General features: G+C 51.7%; 3 protein-coding genes and 1 pseudogene across 4 annotated transcripts in view; all 4 read left to right on the forward strand.

Moving 5' to 3' along the window:
- Window positions 1-15736, forward strand: part of LOC135185084 (protocadherin beta-16-like) — a 95350-nt gene that overhangs the window by 47240 nt on the left and 32374 nt on the right. The window lies entirely within an intron of this gene.
- Window positions 1-15736, forward strand: part of LOC135185079 (protocadherin beta-15-like) — a 33215-nt gene that overhangs the window by 4357 nt on the left and 13122 nt on the right. The window lies entirely within an intron of this gene.
- Window positions 2310-5071, forward strand: LOC135185085 (protocadherin beta-15-like; annotated as a pseudogene).
- On the forward strand, window positions 10370-15368 carry LOC135185419 (protocadherin beta-16-like). The gene is made up of 3 exons (XM_064162169.1): window positions 10370-12815; window positions 14296-14301; window positions 15360-15368. The coding sequence occupies exons 1-3, from the start codon at window positions 10374-10376 to the stop codon at window positions 15366-15368; spliced, it is 2457 nt and encodes an 818-aa protein (XP_064018239.1). The 5' UTR covers window positions 10370-10373.

Here is a 15736-nt window from a genome sequence, read left to right on the forward strand (position 1 = left end):
GGTATGTGGATGATCACTTGTCATGGTCATCGCTGCCCAAGACAAGGAGTTCAGGAACAAGTCCTTTCTTTTTGAGTGGATTTTATGGAGGAGAAATCAGAGTGACTTGAATAAATATCTCTGCAGAAAAATGTGCCTGGAGCTTCTTGAAGCCAAGCTGGGATCCTAAGGATGCTGCACCCAACCCCTTCACGATGGCTTCCAGCCTGAGAGGTCATGAATTGGGGAAAATCACCTGAGAATTCATCTGGGGAACTACATGGTAGTTGTTGCCAGAGCTGATGGCTCAGCTCACGGGACACATGCTGAACACATGGACGAGGACACCAGAGCACCTAGGGACACTTTCTCTGGAACAGTTCAGTAGTCTTTCCTCTCATTAGCATGGAGTCAGTATAGCCAGAGGCTTCCTGCCTTAGGAGTGGAAGGGATCCATGGTACAAGATATTCCTGCAGAAAAAGAAATTTATTTGGAAATGGCATCAGTGGTTACACTCAAATTTTAAGTCAGAAGACAGGTTGTCTGTACCAAAAAAACTCCCAGCCGAATGAAACCAAGGGCTCATTGCCTCAGACAAGTGTGTTTCAGCTCTTTTGCAACCATTTCAGCTCTTCTACAGCCATTTCTGAACTGTCTCAGGAGTGGGGATGGTTTCAGGTGGTCCTGCTAATTTCTTGGCTCACTTGCTCTCAGACAAGTCCCGGGACTTCTTATCCTGTGCTGTGATACAATGACAAGGTCAGGCAGACAAATCACGCACTCACTGTACTGCACATGACCCTCGCCGTGACTCAGGAAAGCAAGGAGGTTTTGAGTACTGGGTTACAATGTGGTGCAAGTGGCACCTTCTCTCTGGATTCTGAATGTCTCTGAGATGTGTGGGCTCTGTGAGTTTTGCTTTCTTATTATTCTGTCAGTCCATACAGGTGTTTCTACACATGCTACACAAAGGCTTCCCAGTGAAGCAAGGACTTGATGTGCACCTAATTGGGGCTGAGAAGACAGGCAGGATATTTTGCCCGTTTCAGTACAGCAGTTCCATTTTATCTACAAGAGTAGTAAAATATGTGAAATCTTCCTTCAGCTCATACATGAGGCCTGGTAGTTGTTGGGAATGCCATGGAGATGCAGAGACTCTAATGGTGTTGGGATGGGATAGAATAGTTTAGAATAGAATAGGATTAGATTAATTCAGTTAGAAAAGCCCTACAACAGCCATCTAGTCTATCTGTCTGTCCACTTCTGGGCTGACCACAAGTTAAAACATAATTTTAAAGGTATTGCTTAAATACCTACTAAACACTGGCCAGCTTGGGGCACTGAATACTTCTCTAGGGAGCCTGTTCCAGTGTTTAGCCAACTTCTCTCTAAAGAGATGACAATGCTTCCTAATTTCAAGGCTGAACATCCTCTGGTGCAGCTTTGGAACATTCCCTTGCATCCCATCACTGTAAATGAGGAGGAAGAGACCAGCACCTTCTCTAGATGCATTCCAGTACCTTCACATCCTTCAGTTGTGGTATCCAGAATCACACACAGCAGTCAATGTCAGGCTGCGTCAGTAGGAACACAGAGGGATAATTATCTATTTTGACTGCCAGGTCACACTGTGTTTGGTGTACCTTAGGATGTGATTTGCCCTTTTGGCTGCCAGGGATGACTGCTGACATGTCTTGGGCCTGCTGTCAACCAGCACCCCCCACATCATTTTCTACAGGGCTGACTCTCCAGCTGCTCCTCTCCCCATTTTATGCCATTAATGATTCTTCAGTGTTTTGAGCTATGGAAATCCCTTTGCAAGGCTTTTTTTTTCCTTGAAGAAAGTCAACAGCATCTCCCAATTTGGTACCAGCAGCAAAGTTGATAATGGTGCATTCAACTCCTGCATGCAGATTATTGATATGTGTATGGAACAGAACTGGCCAATCAGGAGTTTCCCTCTCAGTAGATCCCAGATTGATCTCCACAATGTTTCCAGGTCAGACAAAAAGGACCGTTGGTTCCTGACTCTTCTCTCATGTAGATATGGGAGATAACATAAGAGGAGAGAGGTCTGTGCACCTCCAGAACATGTGAACAGGTTACAGAGTGTCGATGTTTGTGCACATGTGGGACATATAACATAAATGCACTAAATTGTGACTCATCTTACTCTGCGTGTCAAAGTGTCAGTAGGTGGCAGGGAAGGACGCTCCTTTCAATTCAGAACTGAAACGCATCTGAACTGTGTGTCTTTGGGCAACATGTGATACGAAATGTAAAATAATAGAAATAGTGTCATACATTGCAGAAGCAGCATTGTCACTACCGTCTGGGAGTGACCTCGTGTGATGAGGAAGACTACTCTGGGGACTTTTCCCTAGCATGTATCTTTTGGCTCCGCTTGGCACGGAGAGAGCAGCTCGAAGCAGCAAAGACCAACGGAGAAGCACTGGCCAGAAAACAGATGAACGATTCCCGTTGCCGACGCTGGGTGGCAGTGTTGACCACGGATCGGCAGCTTCCTCTCCCCGCCCAAGCTCTGCAGCACCGACAGACAAAAACAGACGAGCGAGCTGCTCGGGAGCAGCATTGGGGAACGCAGCCGGGTTGCTCCGGGGCTTGCAGAAGCCTTTCTTCGCTATCCCTGACAAACAAGGCTCAGCCGGGGACGCTGATTGCAAATGCCGAGAAGCCAGGAGGACGCTGGCTGGCTTTTGTGGAGAGGAATGGCGTGGAACGGGAGACGGAGCGGAGGCAGCCCCAGGCAAGTGATCGTCTTCCTTCTGTGCGTTTGCGTGTGGCAGAGCGCGGCCGAAAGCCTCCGCTATTCTCTGCCGGAGGAGATGGAGAGGGACTCGTTGGTGGGCAATATCGCGCAGGACCTGGGGCTTGCTCCGAGCCAGCTGGCGGCTCGCAAGGCGCGCGTTGTGTCCGAGGGGAGCCAGCAGCTTTTCCACCTGAACCCGAGCAGCGGAGTGCTGACGGCCAAGGAGCCTCTGGACCGGGAGGAGATCTGTCCGCAGAGCGAGACCTGCACGCTCTTCTTTACACTCTTCTTGGACAACCCATTGCAGCTGGTCCGAGGGGAGGTGGAGCTTCTTGACGTGAATGACAATTCCCCTGTTTTCCCAGAAAAGGAAATGGTTTTAGAGATCCTTGAAACCACGTCTCCGGGTTCCCGTTTTCCCCTGGAAGGCGCACAGGACATGGATTTGGGTAGCAACAGTTTGCAGAACTACAGTCTCGAATCTAATTCATATTTCTTCCTTGATACCAAAACAAGGAATGATGGAGAAAAATATGCTGAGCTCGTACTGAATCGGCTGCTGGACCGAGAAGAGCAACCGGTGCTGAATTTACTTCTGACAGCCACCGACGGAGGATCACCACCCAAGTCAGGCACGGCTCACATCCGGATCGTAGTGCTGGATGCCAATGACAACACTCCCATGTTCAATCGGGAGGTCTACGAGGTGCGTCTGCAAGAGAACAGCCCCCCGGGGCAAGTAGTGGCCAGAATCGAGGCCACAGATCCTGACGAAGGGTCCTATGGTAAAGTGCAGTACGTGTTCAGTCAGATGTCAAAAGGATCTCGACAGCTCTTTGAGCTGAACTCTGACACAGGCGAAATTCGCGTAGCTGGAAAACTGGACTTTGAAGAAGCGAAAAAACACGAGATGGTGGTGAAAGCCGCCGATGGTGGGGGACTGATCGCTCACTGCAAAGTGCAGGTGGAGGTCGTGGACGTAAATGACAACGCCCCGGAGATACAGCTGACCTCACACACTGCCTCCATTCCCGAGGACGCTCCGCCACGCACCATCGTGGCACTCTTCAGCGTGCGCGACAGGGACTCAGGCGACAACGGCAGAACAGAGTGCACCATAGAAGGGGACTTGCCCTTCACTCTCACCCCCACTTTCGGGAACTTCTACGAGCTGAGAACCAGCGCGGCGCTGGACAGGGAGACGAGGGCAGAGTACAACATCAGCATCCGAGCGACGGACTGGGGCCAGCGGCGCCTGAGCGCCCACGAAAGCCTGTGGGTGCAGGTGGGGGACGTGAACGACAACGCCCCCGCCTTCAGCCAGGAGCTGTACAGCCTGTGGGTGACGGAGAACAACAGGCCGATGGTGCGCATCGGGCGCGTGCAGGCGAGCGACGCGGACGCGGGCAGCAACGCGCGCGTGCAGTACGCGCTAGTGCGCGGGGAGGGCGCGGAGCAGCCCGCGCTGTCGGTGAACGCGGAGAGCGGCGAGGTGTACGTGGTGCGGGCGCTGGACTACGAGCGGCTGCGCGCCTTGGAGGTGCGGGTGCGCGCCACGGACGGCGGCTGGCCGGCGCTGAGCGCGCAGGCGGTGCTGCGCGTGCTGGTGCGCGACGAGAACGACAACGCGCCGGTGGTGCTGCACCCGGGCGGCGAGAGCGGCGCGGGCGCGGGCGAGCTGGTGCCGCGCTGGGCGCCGGCGGGCTACCTGGTGGCCAAGGTGGTGGCGGTGGACGCGGACGCGGGCCAGAACGCCTGGCTGTCGTACGAGCTGGCCAAGGCCACGGAGCCGGGGCTCTTCCGCCTCGGGCCGCACAGCGGCGAGCTGCGCACGGCCAGGGCCGTGGCCGAGCGCGACGCGCCCCGACACAGCCTCGTCGTGCTCGTGCGAGACCGCGGCCAGCCGCCGCGCTCGGCCAGCGCCACCCTCGCCGTCGCCCTGCTCCGCGACTTCTCCGACGCCCACGCAAGCCTCGCCCACGACCCGCCGCCCCACGAGCCCGACCACACGCTCACGCTCTACCTCATCGCCTGCCTGGCCTGCGTCTCCGCGCTCTGCCTGGCCACCGGCCTGGCCGCGCTGCTCAGGAAGCTGCGGCGGGACCGGCGCAAGCGCGCCGAGCCCTTGCCCACCTTCCCGACGGCTGTGGCCGACAGCGACGCGGGCTCCCTTCCCCGCAGCCTGGTCTACGACGTCTGCTTGGCCACCGGCACCCTGAGCAGCGACTTTCACTTCCTGGGGCCTCTCTTGCCCTGCTTCCCGGCCGGCCTGCACCCCAGCAATGCCGCACAGCGGAGCTCGGTAATCTCGCAAGAGGCTGCCAACGTCGGAGAAGGAAGCGGCTCAGTTGCACAGGTGAGAGATCGGAGCAGGCCGAGGAGGGACAGAGAAGGGAGGTGGTGTGGCGGGGTTATGGCTTGAGGCCTTAGGGTACGGAGTGTGTAGCTGATGTTTAAAGTGCCTTCGGGAATGGAGGATCTTGTCTAGAGAGCCTGAGGAGGGTTTCCATATGTATCAGGGACGTCTCAGATGCTTCCGAAGTCCTGACTGACCACACCCCTCTGCATCCTCGTTTCTTCCATGAGATCGAATTTTCTCTGGTGCTATGATTGGTTCAAGTCGATAGTGTGTCCTATCCAGCTAGTGTTTAGAGCTCTTTAGGACCCAGAACCAGAAGTACACCACTCCTCGGGAAGTCTCCTCCTAGAACAGACAGAATCCGGAATGCAGCGATCCTGTCCAGCATTAACACAGGCGGTTTTATAAGAGTGTGTTGCATTACTGAACCCATCACCTGAGCTGCTCCTAGGAACTGGTTCTTGGCACCAGCAAATGCCGCTCACCCGTTGGCTGGCAGTGCTGAAGGTAGTCTGTCTGACTTCATTTTGGCATGGGTGGACAGTACAGACCACAAAGATCATTCCCAGGTATTTGCAAACCACTACCTTTCTGGCACGGTTAGGTGATTCTGGACAGCATTAGATCGCTTCAGAAAGCTGATGTGAGCTTAGTCGTATCCATTTTTAGGTCAGAAACCCACCACCTGGTCCAAGCTTCCCTTTGCCTCTGAGTAGAGAAGGGTGGTGTGAAAGACACAGTAGCATCCGATATGTCTTCTAAGCTTCTCATTAACCTTCCATGCACAAATGACAATCTCTCTCCTCTTTGGAGGCTCCCCTCTCCCAAGCAATGGGTCCTAGGTTTGCCAAAGCAGTTTGTGCTGCAAACATTGAAACAGAATTAAATGTCAGCTCTGAACAAAACCCTTGGCTCACCCATCAGTAAGTGAAGAGAGAGGCAACTTTGTCTGTCCTCATCGTCTTCTGTCCACACTGGGAAGAAAGAACAGAGACCAAACATGGACGAAAGATGTATCAGGGAGGTATAAGTCTTCTCTGAGAGAGAGCAAACCCCCTCTGCCCTTGAGTACTGTAGCTATTTTGCAACTGTTGCATGGATGGATAGAGGACTCCTGCATGCTAATCACACCAAGTATTGCTCATGTTTGTGAGGGGAATGCTGTAGGAGGAATACTGCAACATGAAAGCAGATCTTCAAGGTAACTTTCTGCTGCATCCTATGTTCTGTGTGCTGAGTTGGGTTTTTGTATGTCTCTGTAAAAATGTCTTAATTTTCTGCACTCTGGTCAATCCCAGGCAAGCAGATCTTCAGCAGGGCTCAGTGGAGCTTGCAAAAGAATTGCTTAATAACAGGCAGAAATAGGTTACATTAGAAATGGCTCTCATTGGCACACTTGTCTTTCAGCAGGAGTCCTTCTGACCCTAAAGATTGGACTTTGAGCAATGTGTGGGTGGTTTTTGGGTTTTGTTTGTTTGTTTAGATTTGGTTTTGGTTTGGTTGTTTTTTTTTTTAATCATGAATCTGAAATGAATATTCCAGGGTTTTGAATATAAAATCATAGATAATTGAAAGCACTCTTGGTGATTTTGCTGTAAAAATTGCTACAAAGTTCACAGTGAGACTAAGTCACTGTAGAGCATAGGGCATCCAGCAGCTTTCTGTTTTCCTTCTTTCACTGGTAATCATTTATAAAGTTGTGTGATATTTCCTTTTGAGTGTGAAATGCCTGATAGCAGAAAAAGCAATAAGACCTACCTTGGCTGAATGTGCTTCTTGGGATATCACTGGTGTCAGTCACCACCAAGGAAACTGCATCCCCAAAAGCAGGATTTCAGGAAGAAATGTGAGCCTTTGTAGTGGATATATTAAGGGAAAACCAGAGCAACCTGGACATAGGCTATACTCAGAAGCTGGAGCAAACTGGAGGGCTTCCAGCCTGAGAGATTGTGAATTAGGGCAACAAACTTGGTCTATTCCAGAAACCTGTGAACACTGTTGTGGTTCATGGCCCAGCTCACTCTGCAGACTGGACACCTGTAACCATGCACTTCTTGTTATGTTAAACAGCCTAAAAGATCCATGTGCACAAAGAGATCTGTATTTTCACCTGAGCCTAGACCGGCAGCTTGATCCAGCTCACAGCAGAAGCAGGAGATAACTTTGCTTCTGGCTTGAGTTACTTCCCACAGAGGATTCCCAGGTGGATGCTGTTTACCACCATGCCATGGTAAATGCCAGGCCAGTGCTTTGTCACTCTGCTTTCTCTCCATGTCACTGGCCCAAAATCTGATTCACAACAGTGTCAGGCAGCAGTAAGTTCAAGTTCCTGAAGCCCATCTGCCCAGCCTGCCAATGCAGAACTGTGCCATGGCTGAGTGCACCAATGCCACCCTTCCTCAAGCAGTAATATGCTTCAATTCTGCTACAGCCATTTCTGCAACACTGAGAATGAGGCCCCAGCTGTGTTCTTCTGCCACTTGACCTGTCCAGTCAAGACTGTGGACCTCTTCTTCCTGCTGTGATGCAATGATAAGATCAGGCAGACAAATCACATGCTCAGTGGAGTGTGCATGGCCCTCATCTTGGGTCAGGCAAGCAAGGAAGCTGTGAGGAGTGTGTTACAATGGTGCAAGTGTAGGGCTTTTTCTGTACTGGGTTCTGGCTATCTCTGTGAAAGATGTGTGGGCTCTGTGTGTTTTGTCTTCTGTTTCTCCATAGAGTCACTGTGTGTCTGTGGATGCTGCACAAAGGCTTTCTCATGAGCTTGGAGCTGCTCACATCCACGCATCTGATGCTTCCCATTCCAAATCATCAGGCAAGAAAGATAACTTGTCCCTTTGAATACAGCAATTTCATGTTCTCTAGGAGAGAGCAGCAACATTCATGAGGTCTTCCTTTGATCCAAGAAGGAGATTAGGTGGCCTTGGTGGTCGGGATTGCCTTGGAAACACAGCAGCATTATTGGGGTTTGGGAGAGAATGTTATGGGCAGTTGTAAAATGTTAGAAGTAGAAAAATAAAAAGAAAGAGAAAAGGGATTAGGATAGGATAGGATAGGATAGGATAGAATAGAATAGACTAGAACAGGATAGAACAGGATAGAACAGGATAGAACAGGATAGGATAGGATAGGATAGAACAGTTTAAAGTAAAATAGGATAGAGTAGGATAGGAGAAAATAGTACAATTGAATAGGATAGAATAGGGTAGGATAGGACAGAACAGGAAAGGAGAGAATAGAATAGAATAGAATAGAATAGAATAGAATAGAATAGAATAGAATAGAATAGAATAGAATAGAATAGAATAGAATAGAATGAAAGAAATTAGGAAAACACTTGATGGCCTTGGGTGGATCCTTGTAGAGATGTTGTTTCTGGGAAAGCTCTGTGAATGTTCCCAAGCAAGCTAGAGTTTTTACTACTGTTGTCTCTTGGGTGAGCTAAGGGCAAGCAGGCACATTCCCTCAGGTTGGAGACAAGGCCTATAATGGAAAATCAGGTAAACGCAGGGAATAGCTGGCAGGCTTCCGTGCAGTTTCTGAGCAGTGAGCTTCTGCCCCCTTTAAGAACACTCATGAGTCTGCAAAGATCTCTGCAAAGCAGAGAGAAGGGACAGGTGAGCTTTGCAACTCTCCCAACAGCTCCAGCTGCAGACGTCAAATGTAAGGATGTTCAAGAAGGCCTTCCTGACATACTGCAAGGTTCAGACTAGACCCTTGTGCTTTCTAAACTCCTCTAATTAAAGTCTGTGTGTGACTGGATCCATTCTTAGCCCCTGATTAGAAAGCAGATTTCAGACCCCACAGGTTCTGCCACGGTCCAGATTTCACTAGTGCTGCTCAAGACTCCCAGGGCTTCCCCGTTTCAACTAAGCAAAGGTTGAAGTGAAAATCAGTTACAGTTTGTGGCTTGAGCCCTCCTCTCTCCAGTCTCTTACTCTAAGCATGGCCTCTCAAGCTGAGTTAAGCAGAACAACTTTCAATTCAATCCAGTTTAAAGTGATCGTGAAAGTACTACTACTAATATGGTGCACCTTACTTTTATTCCCAGCAGTCCCCTCTTTGCTCTACCCAGCAGATCTGACAGTATTTAAAGTGGAGTTGTATCCTCCACATTTCTTTTCTAAGAGTTAGACTGGTTTGGAGAACTTCCCTGGAATTCGAGACTGGCTGGATAGAAGCAGTCACAATCTAAGTCGATTCCCATCGTCAGTGACAAGTGCCTGACAGTGGGGGTTTTATCTGGCCGCCAATCACAGTTCACAGCAGGAGGCTCTGATTAGGATCCTTTAGCAATTCCTAGAGCCTCCCTATAAATCACATAATCAATTTGCTCTTTCCAGTCACACATTTTCCGATTAGACAAGATTAGCTTAACCGCCCCCCCCAACCCCCCCCCCCCCCCCCCCGCCATCGTTTACAACGTTCCTGTTTGAGCCTCTAGTGGTTTGCACTTGAATGGATAATCAAATGGCCCTTTCGTCGGTGTCCTTAGAACCCTGCTCTTATCTATTGTTCACGTTACCTTCCCTTTAGCGATTATAATAGCAGAGGGTTTAATTCATTACCTCTTCTACTTGTCTTTTACAGCAGCTTGCCGTATGTCCTTGCACAGCTACATCAGTTCGCGGGTGACCAGTGTAGTACAGGGACCTTCAAAGTGTTTCTAAGCCGAGGTGGTAGTGTCTGGAGGTTTGTGCACCTCCAGAACATGGAAAAAAAGTTTCAGAATGCCGATATTTATGTGCATCGGGGAACACTTTATCACGAAGGTGTTAGATAGCAAGACAATTTATCATGTGTGGCAGGTGGCAGAGTACACTCCTCTCGATTCAGGATAGAAAAATGTTTGAATTGAACTCTATCTAACAATAGATGAAAAAAATAGAATGAGTGTGGTCTGTCCTAGAGTCAGTGTGGTGTTGGTATTGGGTGATGTGACACACTTTCCTTTGGGGATTTTTCCCTGGCATCACACTTTTGGCTCTGCTTTGGGATGGAGAATAGTCGGAAGACACAGCACCGATCGGAAACGAAGGAGCCATTCCCGCTGCCGACGCTGGGTGGCAGTGTTGACCACAGATCGGTAGCTTCCTCTCCTCGCCCCGGTTCTGCAGCACAGGCAGACAAAAACAGACGAGCGAGCTGCTCTGGGGCGGCAGAAGGGCACGCAACACCGCTCGGGCTGCACGGGGGGAACTGCAGAAGCGCTTCCTCTCCATCCTCAACGAACACGGGTACGACCAGGACGCTGCTTGCAAATGCTGGCAAGCTGGAAGGACACTGTCTGGCTTTTGTGGAGAGGAATGGCGTGGAACGGGAGACGGAGCGGAGGCAGCCCCAGGCAAGTGATCGTCTTCCTTCTGTGCGTTTGCGTGTGGCAGAGCGCGGCCGAAAGCCTCCGCTATTCTCTGGCGGAGGAGATGGAGAGGGACTCGTTGGTGGGCAATATCGCGCAGGACCTGGGGCTTGCTCCGAGCCAGCTGGCGGCTCGCAAGGCGCGCGTTGTGTCCGAGGGGAGCCAGCAGCTTTTCCGCCTGAACCCGAGCAGCGGAGTGCTGACGGCCAAGGAGTCTCTGGACCGAGAGGAGATCTGTCCACAGAGAGAGACCTGCACACTCTTCTTTAAGGTGTTTCTTGACAACCCGTTGGAGCTGATCCGAGGGGAAGTGGAGCTTCTTGACGTGAATGACAATTCCCCTGTGTTCCCACAGGAGGAAATGGTTTTAGAGATTTCCGAAATGACCTCTCCAGGGTCCCGTTTCCCTATTGAAAGTGCCCGTGACAAGGACCCGGGCAGCAACGGCTTGCAGAATTACAGCCTCGAATCGAATATGCATTTCTCCCTAGCTTTCGGAAACGGGAAAGGAGGAGGAAAATATCCAGAGCTTGTCCTAGAGAAGCAACTGGACCGAGAAGAGCAACCAGTGCTGAATTTACTTCTGACAGCCACCGACGGAGGATCCCCACCCAAGTCAGGCATGGCTCACATCCGGATCGTAGTGCTAGATGCCAATGACAACACCCCGACGTTCAGTCGAGAGACTTACGAAGTGCGTTTGGAAGAGAACAGCTCCCCGGGGCAGATCGTGGCCAGAATCGAGGCCACAGATCCTGACGAAGGGTCCTACGGTAAAGTGCAGTACGCGTTCACCCAAACACTGGAGGGATCTCAGCAGCTCTTCGACCTGAATCCTGATACAGGAGAGATTCGGTTAGCAGGAAAACTGGACTTCGAGGATGTACAAAAGCACGAGATGATGGTGAAAGCCACCGACGGCGGAGGGTTGTATACTAACTGCAAAGTGCAGGTGCAGATCATGGACGTAAATGACAACCCCCCAGAGATAGCGCTGACCTCACACACTGCCTCTATTCCCGAGGACGCTCCCCCACGCACTGTGGTGGCACTCTTCAGCGTGCGAGACCGGGACTCAGGTGACAACGGTAGGACGGAGTGCACCATCGATGGGGACCTACCCTTTACCCTCACTCCCACATTCGATAATTACTACGAGCTGAGAACCAGCGCGGCACTGGACAGGGAGACGACGGCGGAGTACAACATCAGCATCCGAGCGACGGACTGGGGCCAGCGGCGCCTGAGCGCCCTTGAAAGCCTGTGGGTGCAGGTGGGGGACGTGAACGACAACGCCCCCGCCTTCAGCCAGGAGCTGTACAGCCTGTGGCTGACGGAGAACAACAGGCCGATGGTGCGCATCGGGCGCGTGCAGGCGAGCGACGCGGACGCGGGCAGCAACGCGCGCGTGCAGTACGCGCTGGTGCGCGGGGAGGGCGCGGAGCAGCCCGCGCTGTCGGTGAACGCGGAGAGCGGCGAGGTGTACGTGGTGCGGGCGCTGGACTACGAGCGGCTGCGCGCCTTGGAGGTGCGGGTGCGCGCCACGGACGGCGGCTGGCCGGCGCTGAGCGCGCAGGCGGTGCTGCGCGTGCTGGTGCGCGACGAGAACGACAACGCGCCGGTGGTGCTGCACCCGGGCGGCGAGAGCGGCGCGGGCGCGGGCGAGCTGGTGCCGCGCTGGGCGCCGGCGGGCTACCTGGTGGCCAAGGTGGTGGCGGTGGACGCGGACGCGGGCCAGAACGCCTGGCTGTCGTACGAGCTGGCCAAGGCCACGGAGCCGGGGCTCTTCCGCCTCGGGCCGCACAGCGGCGAGCTGCGCACGGCCAGGGCCGTGGCCGAGCGCGACGCGCCCCGACACAGCCTCGTCGTGCTCGTGCGAGACCGCGGCCAGCCGCCGCGCTCGGCCAGCGCCACCCTCGCCGTCGCCCTGCTCCGCGACTTCTCCGACGCCCACGCAAGCCTCGCCCACGACCCGCCGCCCCACGAGCCCGACCACACGCTCACGCTCTACCTCATCGCCTGCCTGGCCTGCGTCTCCGCGCTCTGCCTGGCCACCGGCCTGGCCGCGCTGCTCACGAAGCTGCGGCGGGACCGGCGCAAGCGCGCCGAGCCCTTGCCCACCTTCCCGACGGCTGTGGCCGACAGCGACGCAGGCTCCCTTCCCCGCAGCCTGGTGTACGACGTCTGCTTGGCCACCGGCACCCTGAGCAGCGACTTTCACTTCCTGGGGCCTCTCTTGCCCTGCTTCTCGGCCGGCCTGCACCCCAGCAATGCCGCTCAGCGGAGCTCGGTAATCTCTCAAGATGTTGCGAACGTCGGAGAAGAAGGCGACTCAGTTGCACAGGTGAGAGATCGAAGCTGGCCGAGGAGGGACAGAGAAGGGATGTTGTGTGTCTGGGTTAGGGCTTGAGGCCTTAGGATAAGGGGTGTGTAGCTGATGTTTCAAGTTATGCAGTGATAAGATCAGGCAGACAAATCACATTCTTAACGGACTGTGCATGGCCCTCATCTTGGGTCAGGCAAGCAAGGAAGCTGTGAGGAGTGTGTTACAACGATGCAAGTGTAGGGCTTTTCCTGTACTGGGTTCTTGGTATCTCTGTGAAAGATGTGTGGGCTCTGTGTGTTTTGCTTTCTCTCAGTGTGTCTCTCCATAGAGTCACTGTCTGTAGATGCTGCACAAAGGCTTCCTCGTGATTTGGAGCTGCTCACATCCACGCATCTGCAGCTTCCCATTCCAAATCATCAGGCAAGAAAGATAACTTGTCCCTTTGAATACAGCAATTTCATGTTCTCTAGGAGAGAGCAGCAACATTCATGAGGTCTTCCTTTGACCCAAGAAGGAGATTAGGTGGCCTTGGTGGCCGGGTTGCCTTGGAAACACAGCAGCATTATTGGGGTTTGGGAGAGAATGTTATGGGGAGTTGTAAAATGTTAGAAATAGAAAAATAAAAAGAAAGATAAAAAGGAATAGGAGAGAATAAAAGATTATAGGATAGGATAGGATAGGATAGGATAGGATAGGATAGGACATTTTAAAGTAGAATAGGATAGAGTAGGACAGGATAGGATAGGAGAAAACAAAATAAGATAGAATAAAAGAGGATTGGATAGAATGGAATAGAATAGAATTTAATTGAATAGAACAAAATAGGATAGATTAGAATAGGGTGGAAGAGAATAAAATAGAAGAGAATAGAACAGGATAGGATAGAATAGAACAGGAAAAAATAGAATAGGATGGGGTAGGGTAGAATAGAATAGAACAGGGTAGGATAGTAGGATAGGGCAGACCAGCACCTCTCCCTCCTCTTCCCCTCAACAAGAAGCTGTAGAGTGCAATTAGGTCACCCCTCTGCCTCCTTTTCTCCAAACTAGACAAACCCTGTACCTTATTGAATCCTCAGGGGAGGTTCCTTTCATCCCTGTCCCCAAGTTCATTGCCCTCCTCTGGATGCATTCCAGTACTTTCATGTTCTTCATAAAGTGTCGGGTCCAGACTGCACACAGTCCTCAAGGTGAGGTCACACCAATGCTAAATAGAGTGGGATAATCTTCTCTTGTAACTGGTTGGTCATGCTGTGTCAGGGGCTGAGTTGAATCCGATGATGTGTGTTCAATACTGTGCTGTTGTCTTGCTGTCTGGAGCAAAGTATCATGGGGCTTGAAGTTCAGATTGTGCTGTGAGAGGCTTCCTGCTCTGGTTGCTGCTTCTGGTTTCCGGGTTTCGGGTATTGGCCTTTCCTGCTGGGCAGGCTACCAGTCAGGGAGCAGAGGGTCACTGGATTCTGCTGCTGCTGCATTGTGTTGCACTTTTCTGCAAATAGGGCAAGGTAAGTGTGCATTGTACTATCTCATTAAATCCCTGACCTCAGCTTGGGAATTTTAGTGTTGGTGTTGCTTTCACTCCCACCTGTGTGTGGGGAATGGGGCTTGTGAGAGAGGGCTGTGTTAACCCAGGGCACTCTGATGTGTCTGATGCAAACCAGGTGCAGCTTCCCTTTTGGTTGCCAGGCCTCACTGCTGACAAGTTTTCCACCTACTGTCAACTGGCATCCCCAGAGCCCTTTGTGCAAGGCTGCTCTCCAATCACTCCTCTTCACATTCACACTTGTATCCAGCATTACTCTATCCCAGGTACAGAATCTGGCATTTGGACTTGTTCCATTTCTTGCCATTAATGATTCCCCAGCACTCCAGTACATTTAGAGTACACTGCAAGGCCTCTTTTTCCTTAAGACAGTCAACAGCAGCTCTCAGTATGCTATTGTCAGCAAAGGTGCTAGTGGTGTATTTATCCCCTGCATCCAGATCACCCATATGTATTCCAAACAGAAACTGAACCCTGAAGGCAGCACTCGTGACTGGTTGCCAACCAGAGGTAGCTGCCCAATCACTCCAACCTTTTGATTCTTGACCTTCAGCCAGCTAGTTCCTCAGCAAGCACACCATGATGCTGCCCACCTTAATCTTGGATGTGTCCAGAAGGATGCTGTGAGGAACAGTAGCAAATCTTTAGGAAGATCCAGAAAAACTCCATCCACCACTGTGCTCTCATTCCCTGGCCAGCTGACCTTACCATGGAAGGGTTTGAAATGAGGTACACAGGACTTTCCCTTTGTGAACCCATGTTGACTAGACTTAATCACTGCATTGTTCTTGAAATGAGATTCAGTAGTACCCATGATGATCTCCTCCAGCAGCTGAGTTGAGAGTAAAAGATGTGTGGGTTCCTTGGTCTTCCCTTAACCTCCTTGTAAAGTGGAAGACCTCAGGCAGGCTCCCATTCAGCAGGGATCTGTAGATTCTTCCAAGATGGAGAACATTCATCCTTTCTCTTCCTGCTCTGTGAACCGTGCTTGAGCTTTGTCTCACCTATTTTCCTTTCCAGAAGGACTAAGTCCTTCTGAATCCAGGTGCAGTAACAGATTGTTTGAATGCAGGTGTGTGGCATGGAATATTGGGAAACTCTCACACTGCGTTGAGCTGCAGTTGCAAAGTGAGACACTGCAAACTGGGATGCCTATGTCTGTGAAACTGAAATTAAGAAAACACTTGATGGCCTTGGGTGGATCCTTGTAGAGATGTTGTTTCTGGGAAAGCTCTGTGAATGTTCTCAAGCAAGCTGGAGTTTTTCCTACTGTTGTCTCTTGGGTGAGCTAAGGGCGAGCAGGTACATTCCCTCAGGTTGGAGACAAGGCCTATAATGGAAAATCAGGACACTTGTGGGGAGCAGGGAATAGCTGGCAGGCTTCCGTGCAGTTTCTG

The sequence above is a fragment of the Pogoniulus pusillus genome, chromosome 22 (assembly GCF_015220805.1).
Source record: "Pogoniulus pusillus isolate bPogPus1 chromosome 22, bPogPus1.pri, whole genome shotgun sequence".
In the NCBI taxonomy this organism is placed as follows: Eukaryota; Metazoa; Chordata; class Aves; order Piciformes; family Lybiidae; genus Pogoniulus; species Pogoniulus pusillus.